A 10,985-nucleotide genomic window follows, 5' to 3' on the forward strand; every position below is an offset into this window, starting at 1 on the left:
GGCTATAGAGCCTTTTACTATTGGTTTTAATTCCCTTTGCAAGGTCCAACTTTACTTGGCTTTTGAGCGATTGTCATTTGAAACCAGAACGGTTTGCCCAGGTGACCTTGGAACTGCTGGTGGGCAATTGCTAGCTGTGCTGGGCAGCTCTGTGCTTCCAAGCTAGTGACTGTGAGGAGACTTCCTGGGCACAACTCAAGGTGTTGCTCTGTCCCAGGAGGCTCTCTGTGCCCCACATGGGATGATTTGGGGAAGAGTCTGTGAGGAAAACCTTGAACCCCTTCCCCTGGACATTTCCACAGTGGAAGGCTCTGGATCCTGGGCATTCACTGATGTAACTGCACTTTCCCTACCCTCAGGCACCTGGGGCTCCCCTGCTGACTCATTATTTCCCAGACTGCTGTCTGAATTTCTCTCCCCTTCCCCTACTTCCCCTCCCTTCCCTTCCACTCCCCCCCACCACAATTGTTCACTTGTCTCTCCCCTTCCGCTCCCTCCAACTGTCATCCCCAGAATTCTGCTGCTGGAAGCTCTCAAGGCCAGGCAGCCCCCCACGGTTGAGGAGCCCCATCGGTTAGTGAAGCCAGTGGTGCAGTGCGAGGCTGGTGAGAGGCCTTGGGCACAGGATGGGATACGGGAGAGCAGCCTGCCCCAGCCCCAAGCTCCCCCATCTAGGAGGCTGGTGTTTAACTGCATGGAGCTTCCTGACTGTGAGGGCTGAGCTTGGTCCCACAACCCCACGCATGGCAGCAGGGCAGCTTGGCCAAGCGAGAAACCTCCCCTCCATGGTAGCAGCCCCTCCCTGCCCCCCTGGTCTGGATCTCAGCAGCCTCCCCATGGTGAAGCCCCCAGTCAGTCAGCGTGATGCACCGCTCTCAGCGTCGCCCCCTGACTGTGCTGAAGTGACCAGCGCTGGGCATGACACAGCCTCACTGAGCCAGGGGGGAGGCACCCTTCACTTTCTAGGGGCATTTTGAGGTGGGGGAAAGCACACACAGACTCTACTGCCCCACTCCAAGTTCCTAAGCACAAGGGCCTAAATGTCCTCTGACCAACTCAGGTTTCACACCAGCATCACTCCAGTAACTTAACTTTCATGGAGGCACTCCTGATTCTCATTGGGCTGAGCAAGTGGAGACTCAGCCCTACGGCACCGGTGCCCTGGACGTCAGTGGGGTTTCCCCATGGCTTTTGACTGGGCCAGAAGTCAACCATAAGAGATGCTGGTTTGAAAGGCCTGGTCTGTGTTTTTGTAGGTGCCTGAACCTATGGAACACAAACTAAACACGTTTTCTTTTCAAAGGGAGGTTTAATGTAGTTTCCCAGGTAACTCTGGTTTCCTTGGTAACCTTGGTTACTGTTCACATTGAGATGGACAGAGTTGTGAATTGGTTTGGGGTCCAGACTGCAGCTGTGCTAGTGGAGGCCCCTGACAAGAATCCCAGCTTCCCACAAGCTTCCCAATAATTCACTAGTTGTCTCATTTTTGTTTTGCAGTTCCCTTTTGGTCAGACCCTCTCCCTCTTTATTCAGGAGAAACAGGAGTCCAGAACTGAGGTACCTATTCCCTCCTCTGCACCTGCAGAGGGCCCTGCTGCTGGCCTGCCCTGCATGGGCTCCCCCTGCACCACTATACTGCAGGGACTGGCAGTGGGCCAGAGGCAGGACCAGTTATCCTTCAGACATTGGCCCCCCTGGAGAAGTGCCACACAAGGGCTATTGCAATCACAGGGCCTGCAGCTGCCATCATGGAGCAGCTTTGCTGTCACTGCAGCTGGGAGGGGAGCATTCCTTGCCCTCTGCCCGTCTGGTACCTCAGTGCCAAGCAGGCTTGGGTGGGAGATGTGGGGACAGAGAGCTCAGTTCATGCACAGACACCTTCTGTTTTATTGCTGCCTGTCCCTGAAGCAGTGGTAAAGAACACCGTAAAACCGTGACTTTCTTGATAGAGTTCTCTGATCCGGGGACCACAGAGAGACAGACATTGGTGCCATTAAACAGCCCAAGGCCAAGGGGAATAATCCAACATACAGTTTGCCTTGGACATCTCCGCAAGGTAAATTACAGAGGCAGAGCTGAGATTAACTCTAAATCGCTGATAGACAATGATCACTGAGCCTAAAAGAATCAGACTCCAGATCTGGTTCTGCATCAAAAAATCTGAATCCAGCTTTTGGGGGCTCTGCTTTCAGAACTGTGTTACCAGTCTTCCACTCCTAGCAGACCTTGCCTCTCCTCTGCATTGTTGTAGGTCTTCTTGGAGGTGAATTTCAGCAGCCTGCTAATTCTCCCAATGTTGGAACTCATCTCCAAGGCACTACTGGGCAGCTATAACCTGTCTGGGATTTGGGAGTTTGAGAAGTACTTATTGTATGCAATCCCCTTGGCTATCACCAGAAGGAGATAGCAGCTTTTGCCCTTTATCACTGCCAGGTGCCTAGTTGTGCATCCCCACCAAGAGATATGAGGTCTTCTTGTTAACATTGGCCTAAAGCTGTGGAGGCTGAGTGTAAATCAGAATACTTATACAATGCGTTCCACCATCCCAGAATGTTCTCTTCATGAGGAGTATTCATTCCTTTGTCTGAAGAGAGGCCAGCAAGCTTATTCTGTTGAAACTTCACCCAAAATCTGCAGATATTTTCAACTAGAGAAGGGCCAGTCTGCAAAGATCAGATTTCACTCCTTTCACCAACATTCAAAGTTGATCAGAGCCAGAGTTCTGATCAGAAAAACATCTCTTTTAAATTGTGCTGGAATGTTTCATTTGGCTTTTCTTATGCTTTCCTATTTGATCCTTTGTCTCCACTTTCTATTTGGAAGTGAACCCTGCATCTCTCTCTCTCCAAAGTATAGAATAAAAGTAAGCCCTGTGTACACAGAGAGACCCCTCCTGTTGAAGGAGTGGTTTCATGTGAAACATTTATGTCTGTTCTTGATAAACTTAACTAGAATGCTTGGCTTCCTCCAAAAGCAGGGGTTGGAAATCGTAACCTAGTCTGTCTGCTACCTTGTCTCTTCACCAGGGAGCACCCTCCACCTTCATGGCTTTGTTCACTGATGCTGATAAGAACAATATCCAACAGATCTGGGCAAAGTTGTTTGAGAATCCAGAAGACAATGGCAAAACAATTGTGATCAAGTAAGTCATTACATTCAAGGACTTCCTGCTGATCTGGGTTTAGTTCCTCCTGTCATTTTAACTCAAACCCTCGTGTAAATATGCTATAAAATGTAGCTTCTGTGCTTGTTTGTAACATCTGATATCATACCTGTCTGTCTCTACTAAACATAGGTGTTGTGAGATAGCTTTAATTGAACCAACTTCTGTTGGTGAGAGAGACAAGCTTTCAAGCTACAAAGAGCTTTTCTTCAGGTCTGGGAAAGGTCTTCTAAGAGGAAAAGATTGACCAGATAGTTTAGCATAAGTAATTAGCACATATTTTAAGGTACCATTCAAGATGAAACGCCCATTAACATTCCTGATGAGTCTTAGGACAAAAAAGGGGGATGAATGGGTTACAGATTCTTGTAAGTAAGCCACAAATCTAGTGACTTTGTTTAAGACCATGATTTGCAGTGTCTAGCAAAGTTATGAATTTAAGCTCCCATTCTCATCTTTTAAAAGTGTTGTGGGCGACAGTGGACTCCACCTTGGGGGAGGCTAGCCCCTTGCCCCTCTCCCACCTGAGGTCATGCTCCCTCATCTGCCGGCAAAGCAACCCCAGCTGTCCCCCCAACCCTCCCCAAGCCCCAGCCAAAGTGAAGCAGCCCTCACTCCGGTTGGTGCCCAGCCAGAGCAGAGCAGCCGGCCCCTGTCCCCCAAACAGAGTGGAGCAGCACCTCCACGCCAAGACTCAGCCAGCGCAGAACATTCACCCCTTCTCCCCGAGCCCCAGCCAGCACTCACCTGGAGTGAAGCAGGCCCCCAAGCTCCAGCCAGCCCACTGGCACCTGGAGCAGTCCCAGCCGGGCCAGCCCACCAGTGCCTCCATTACCCGCCACCCACCCATGAGGGATGGGAAGAGGCAGAGCCACCATGACCCATGCATTTGGCAGCGCAGCAGCAGCGGCCCAATACCCGCCGCCTATGGTGTTTTGCAGGTTTCCTTTGAGGATGAGGACTGATAAGTCAGATACAGAGTGATCGCTTTGTGAAAAGTGTTCACCCAGAAATTATAAGATGTTTTTATCTTTTATCATTGTCTCCCTAATATTGTGGGACTGACATGGCTACAACACCACTTCGTATAGCTGCTGTGAGTATATTTATATAGTGACCCTGATTGCCCATGAGACAGACTTGCAGATAAAGAAGATAGCAGAGGACTACATATTTGGTTTTGCTTCACTGGAAACTTTTCACTTCTCCTTCCCCAGGAAATACCCCTCTGACTCTGTGCTGCTTGAGAGTGGGGCCTTGTCTACACTAGCACTCATGCCGATAAAGCTTTTATTGCTCAGTGGTGTGAAAAAAAACACACCCCTGAGCGATATAAGTTTTGCCAGCATAAGTACTTGTATGTACAGCGCTGTCAGCAGGAGGGCGTCTCCCACCGACATAGCTACCACCACTTGTTTAGGTGGTTTTATTATGTTGGCAGGAGAGCTCTCTCCCATCAACATAATGCAGTTACACGAGTGCTCTTACAGCAGCACAGTTGTACCGATACATGGGCTGATGGGATGAGACAGTCTGACTGCGCTCTGAGCTCCTCTCATCTTCCGAGTATGGTTTTGTTTCCATTAATAATATGAACTCCAGGTTCAGTTCAAATTCTAGCCCATAGATTCTGAAGCTGAGCCTTTGGACTAAAAGGGCAGAGATGCCTGGTGGACAGTGACAACATGCAGCCTTTTTGTTAAACAGGTTAAACAGGACAGAAAGCATGCTCGCTCTGCCGTTTCCCTTTGCTGCCTGGCCTCTGAGCTGCAGCGGATTATTCAAACTGGAAATATGCTTAGAAACAAAGTTAATTAAAAAATATAACTTTTCCTTTCATTCTGCTTTTTACAATGCTGCTCAGCATTGCTGCTCACTGTGCAGGAGGCCTTTCCCCTCCCACTACATTCCCTGGGGACACAGTGAATTTAACAATTGCTGACCAGACCTGTTCCAGGATAATCTGTTCTTCTAAGAAGTTTTGTTAATGGGTGTGGGGGAGGAGAGGCATCAGCATTCACATCACCGTCCCAGTCAGTATCTAGCCCACACCGGGAAGCTAATGATCCAACCAGTGGACCAAATTGATGAATCTTGGTCACGTGCCACCTGAGGCACACTGCACATACACTAAAGAAGAATGGATGTGCAACAGGTGATCTACCAAAGTGAGTGAACAGCTTTGTGAGTGAATTAGTCAGTTGGTAACCTCTGTAACTGAGCGGTGATATGCCAGGTTCTTTGCTGCAGCATTAAAAATGCTGTCCAAGCTGCTGAACGTTACTCTTTGGTAAATTCCTGGAAGCCCATCTGTTCACACTTGAACTTTTGTAATGTCACAGCTGTCATGCCTCAGCACCCTTTGGAACTTGACTAGCAAAAATAGTGGATATTATAAATACAGGACAGGAGTCACACTCTGAGAGGGGACTAGTTCATTCTGAAAGAGAATAATCTGGATTAAGAGGGGGTCCTCGCCCTTCACATATCCTTTGTTTTTTGCTACCTGAACCTACCCGTAGTTTGTCCTTTTGGGCACCCCAGTAAACAGTTAAGCAGCTGTCACGGTTAAGAGAAGAGGCCATTAAATATATCAGTCTGAAAAATATATAATGAGATAAAACCATTTACTGAACCAAAATACAGAGGTTCTTTCAATGTGTATTTGTCAAACTCTGTATTCAGAAGCCTCAATGTAATGTTTTACCCTGGTTAGATGCCATCTAATTGAACTAACTAGAGGCGTAACTAGACTAAATTTTATGACCTATTTTATACAAAAAGTCAAATTAAATAATCTAATAGGGCCTCTCACCTTAAAATCTACGAATCCTCAGCACTGGCAATGTGTCCCTATTAAACAGAATTGCAGAGTCATCACCATTCACTGTCGTTTTAATACCTTGGAAGAGGCTCCAATGACGTGTTTATCCTGACATTCTGGAGTGTAAAGTTTCATGGTGACAATGATTAGCACCAACCTGAAGGGATTAAGAAATCAGGATGGGAACTTTTTCTGAACATTAATGTGGAAATCAGGCTGGAACTCTCAGGAACAGGCCTTGTTGCCAGATTTCCAGTGCTGATGGTCTCAGACATACTGGCGCACCCAGGCAGACCACAGGGACCTGCACATGGGAGCACCTTTGTTTTGGTGCAAAGTAGCCTTGGTGTAAATGGGCACCAACCCCCAGCCTCTGGGAGGAAATGCATTATTGAACAGTCACATAGCAAAAAAGGTTTTTGTTGGCATATATTTCACTGGCTGCTTTTTCCAGATTTAGATGTGGCTCTTCTAACAGTCTTTTTCTGACACTGGTATCTTTTATACCCATCACAGTTTGATCTCTTATCATTAACTCAGATTGATTCTGGAAATTACAGGTCTGACTTCTTATCTTTAGATCTGTTAAAAATTATTTTAAAAAAATCTCTTCCTCCATTTGATTTCTTGAGTGAAACTGAAACCTTTCCAAAATGTTTCATTTCCTTTTTTGTTAATAGTATTCCTCAATTTTTTCTAAGACAGACACCATCACCTTGTTCTCTATAATTAAGTTCAAATGAATTATATAATGAAATTGCTTCAGTACCTGCAATATTTAAAAAGATGGCAATCTTTTTTTTATCTTATGAGTAGATCTCCAGGCTGTCCAAAATAAATCAAATTCTTGTTTAAACCTTTTCCAATGTTCTGCATCATTTTGCAACATGGTTAGAAACATGGAAATTCTTAACTGATCCATCTTATTTCTTCAAACTTGTTTTTCACTGCTGAGGAACGATCACCTCATGTTTGTTTGTTTTTTAAAATTACTTCCAGTTCTCTTTATCACTTCCAATACCATGTGTTGTTTTATATTCAGATACTCCACTAGTCTTAATAATTCATTGCTAGTAATTTAACAACAGTCTTTATAAATACATAGTTAACATATAGACAGAGCATCTTAACTCAGGTCACTCTATCAGTCTAACCTAAAACCAACAGCCTCTTCCCAGTGTCAGCTCCCACACCCTGGGGAGTATATTCATTCTCTTAAAGCCACAGTGGCTTCGTTTACTGATTTGTGATTTTCAGTCACTATTGTTTCTTCCCAATACAGACTCTTCACAGATTACCCTGAGACAAAAGCCTACTTCAAGACCATCCCAACTGAAGGCAACCTGCAGGAGGACCCGCTGGTACGTTTCCATGGCCGGAGAATCATGGTTGCCCTCAACCAGGTAATTGAAAACCTGGACAACTGGAAGCAGGCCTGCAGAATTCTGGACCGACTGGCAGATAAGCACAAGAACGCGCACCAAGTACCAGCAGTGAATTTCCAGGTACTGATGCATGCAGACATCAAGGACATATCATTTTGTTTAGAGATTACAGCTATTGGTTCTGGCACGGGGGACAGATCAGTATCCCAGAAGCATAGCTATTCATATTCACACACTGCGACACGCCTGTCAAAAAGCACGAGGTTAGCATAGGCATGTGCACTAGACATTAGAGTTAATAAAGCACCCATACCATGCAAGTTTGATTGTTTGTGTGATCAAATGTATGGAAAATGAGATGACAGAAGTTTATTACAGTAACTCCTAGTGGCCCCAACCAAGAACAGGGCCTTGTTGTGCTGCGCTCTGAATATACACATAGTAATAGACAGTCCTCACCCAAAGAGCTTACAGTCCACATACACACACAAGATGGACAAAGAAGGGATAACCCCTGTATTACAGATGGGGAACTGGGACTGTAAGTGACTTTCCCCAAATCACACCAGGAGTCCGTAGCAGACCTGGGAACTGACTCAGATCTCTGCACCCACAGTCAGATCCAGACCCACATCATCCTTCTCTCATCGCAAAGTCTTTACAAAGTATTTGACTTAATTTCTCATGAAAAATATTGGAAAAATCCACTTAAATGGGCTTAGATGCAAACACGGTCACTTGACTTGAACCCTGACTCCAGAAGCCTAAACTAAAGGGAATGATCAATGGGCAGGTGTAGATTTGGGGAAGACGCTTAGTGAGTCCTGCAGGGATCAGCATTAGGTCCAGTCTTAGATAACATCAATGAGGATGCTGAAGAGGGAGTAAACAGCCCATCAGTACAATTACAAGTACAGGTGATAGATGTAGAAATATGGGCAGGAAATAACAAAATGAGGTTCAGCCTCCAGTGGTGGTTTTTCAAATGTTTTCTTAGACTGGATCATGTTTCAGTAGAGAGAAGCGTCTCATGGACACCTCCACTCCTGTTCCTGGCTGCAGCCCACCTCACCTCCCATATGTAATTGTTTGACACCCCTGTAACACCCACAGCAGTACCTACATGGAGAAAGACAGGGCCTGTAGAGGGCTAGTAAGGCCAAGAGGGAGTGCAGTGTCTCCAGGGTAAGGGTGACCCTCAGTTCCTTGGCTCCCTCACATCTGAGCCAATCTCTGCTCACAAGAGGTGCTGCTGTCCAAAACCCACAAGAATTTAACTTTGTGACATAAATAGAGAGGTGAGAGGAGGTAATCCTAGGGGTGAAGAGAATGGGGCAGTTGGGGGTGCTCCTGGCACCCTATTACTCCTGCTCCAAGGGGATTGACAACAGGTCTGCCACTCACTGCAGGGTTACCATATTGCACATAGGAGGTTGTTGTGAATAGGTTCCTTTCAAGCTGAAGAATTTACCAACCTTAAGCTTAATGCAATGCTGTGTTTGTGTCTCACTCGCTCTGTGTTCCTTTAACAGAGCATGTTTCAGGTGATCCTGAATGTCTGCAAAGAGCTCCTGGGAAATGAATTCAGCAGCGAGGCGTCCCTCTCTTGGGAGAAGTTCTTCACTCTGCTCTTTGAACAAATAAATGAAAGTTACACAAGCCCTTCCAAGTCCTGAAGTGGCTACAATCACTCTATGGCTCTGGAAGAAAGGAGACTGTTTGTTCCAGGTGGTGTGTATATAAAGAAATAGTTCTAGATGTGATGGAATAAAGGGAGACTCAATAACATTTTCCTTGGTTAATATTTGATTTAAGAACATGAGAACATAGGAATTGTTAGACAGCCTGCTGGTCCAGTCAGGGTCCTACCTCTGACAGATGAAGAAAAGGATAAGAGTCCTACAGTAGGCAGATGTGGAATAATCTTCCCTCCACATTCATAGATTCCAAGGCCAGATGTGACTATTGTCCTCATCTAGTCTGACCTCTTGTATGACACACGCCAGAGAACTGCCCCACAATAATTCTTACAGCAGAGCTTTTTGAAAAACATCCAACCTTGCTTTAAAAATGGTCAGTGATGGAGAATCCTCCCCAACCTTTGGTAAGTTGTTCCAATGGTTAATTACCCTCACTGTTAAAATGTACATTCTATTTCCAGTCTGAATGTGTCATTGGCCACCCTGTCCATAGTGTGATGATGTGGTCGGTAGCACACACTGACTAACACCCTATCTTGTGCTTTATCTGTTAGGACATTGATAGGTAAGCATTCAAGATCATTTTCTATCAGCTATCAGTGACTTGAAAACAGGTAACATAGCCACTTCCCCTTCCCTTTTGTCCACTTGATCCTTCCAAAATAAGTTATAACCATTGATTTTTACATGCTAATCATAGGAATCATCCCATCACGTTTCAGTGATACTAACTTCATAAAATTTATGCTAATAAATGAGTAATTCCAGTTCCTTTCCTTTGTTACACAGGCTCCTAGCATTGGTTTATAGGCAATTCAAGAATTTCTTTTCTTCATGTCCTTTGGGTCCTTGATTACTTTTGTACTCAGCATCTCCATTTTGTGCTGAGTGCTCCTATCTCCCCTCTCTTTACCCTCCCCTTTTGTTTCACAGACCCATAGCCAGATGCCTCCATCTGACAGCTCGGATGCTGTGATTAACTCTGCAGGAAACAGGATGTTCCCTAGAGATTAAAAACCTTTTTTTGTTGTTTTTTGTTTGTTTGTTTGTATAGCAGGAAGTCATCCACCAGAATCCACCAGATATGCTTACCTCATGAAGTGGAGAAGATTCTCTGTGTGGTACCAGCAGAGGAATCTCCTTCTTTGCAGGCTTTTATAAAGCTTACTATGGATCACCTACTCCACCTAGCAGGGAAAGGGCTCTCCATCTGTTCCCTGAGAGTTCACTTGGCAGCTATTTCTACATTCTATCTTCCTGTAGAGGGAAGATCTGGTTTTTTCCCACCCAATTACTACTGGATTTTTAAAAGGGTTACAAAGACTTCCCACTTCTAAGAGATCCCATGCTTTCATGGGGTCTAAATGTGGGTTTGAGCTCTAAGGGGCCTGTCAAAGGGTATTGCCCTCCAGCATGCCCCTCTGGGGCCCTGCGTGTGCTCCTGGCCTCAGTTTCCTCCACCCCAAGGTGTTCTCTCTCTCCCAGCGTTCACATGGCTCAGCCCTCCAGCGAGGTCACTGAGATCAATCCCTCCTCAGGGTAACAAGTCCAAACAAAAGTCCCAAAGGTTCTTCTGGCTTTGAGGGCTCCTCTGAGCCCTGTTCCCAGTCTCTCTTTCTCTCCTTAAACCAGAGGCCCCAGCTCTCCTTCTTGGAGCTGGGTTGTGAGTTAGCCAGTAGGGCCTCAGTCAGCTTCTCTCTCTCTCAGCTGGCCCCTTTCCCCCAATTAGTCCTCAGCCTCAGAAAGTTCAGCAGGCAGCCTTCACCTGCTGGTGCCTGCCCTGCTACGACAGCCTACTAGGGTTGCCAATTTTGGTTGAATGTATTCCTGGGGTTTTCATCACATGAGAGTAATTAAAGATTATTCTTTAATTCCTGAAGACTCCAGGACAATCCTGGAGGCTTGGCAACCTT

At 45.9% G+C, this 10,985-nt stretch overlaps 1 protein-coding gene across 1 annotated transcript; it reads left to right on the forward strand.

Moving 5' to 3' along the window:
- Positions 1–561: 561 nt before the first annotated feature.
- On the forward strand, positions 562–9,148 carry LOC137155320 (hemoglobin subunit alpha-D-like). The gene is made up of 5 exons (XM_067551507.1): positions 562–605; positions 1,498–1,557; positions 3,027–3,142; positions 7,270–7,492; positions 8,905–9,148. Exons 3-5 carry the CDS (start codon positions 3,045–3,047, stop codon positions 9,046–9,048), a joined length of 465 nt encoding a protein of 154 aa, XP_067407608.1. The 5' UTR covers positions 562–605; positions 1,498–1,557; positions 3,027–3,044; the 3' UTR covers positions 9,049–9,148.
- The last annotated feature ends 1,837 nt before the right edge of the window (positions 9,149–10,985 follow it).

Source organism: Emydura macquarii, unplaced genomic scaffold, assembly GCF_026122565.2.
Source record: "Emydura macquarii macquarii isolate MOO-44397 ecotype Brisbane River unplaced genomic scaffold, CSIRO-AGI_Emac_v2 contig_1348, whole genome shotgun sequence".
Taxonomy (NCBI): Eukaryota; Metazoa; Chordata; order Testudines; family Chelidae; genus Emydura; species Emydura macquarii.

Excerpts from the sequence above, each read along its gene's own strand:
- LOC137155320 (XM_067551507.1), top strand. The coding sequence starts at position 3,045 with ATGGCTTTGTTCACTGATGCTGATAAGAACAATATCCAACAGATCTGG. Across the intron at positions 3,143-7,269 it reads GGCAAAACAATTGTGATCAA|ACTCTTCACAGATTACCCTG; the intron begins GTAAGTCATTAC and ends TTCCCAATACAG. Across the intron at positions 7,493-8,904 it reads TACCAGCAGTGAATTTCCAG|AGCATGTTTCAGGTGATCCT; the intron begins GTACTGATGCAT and ends TTCCTTTAACAG.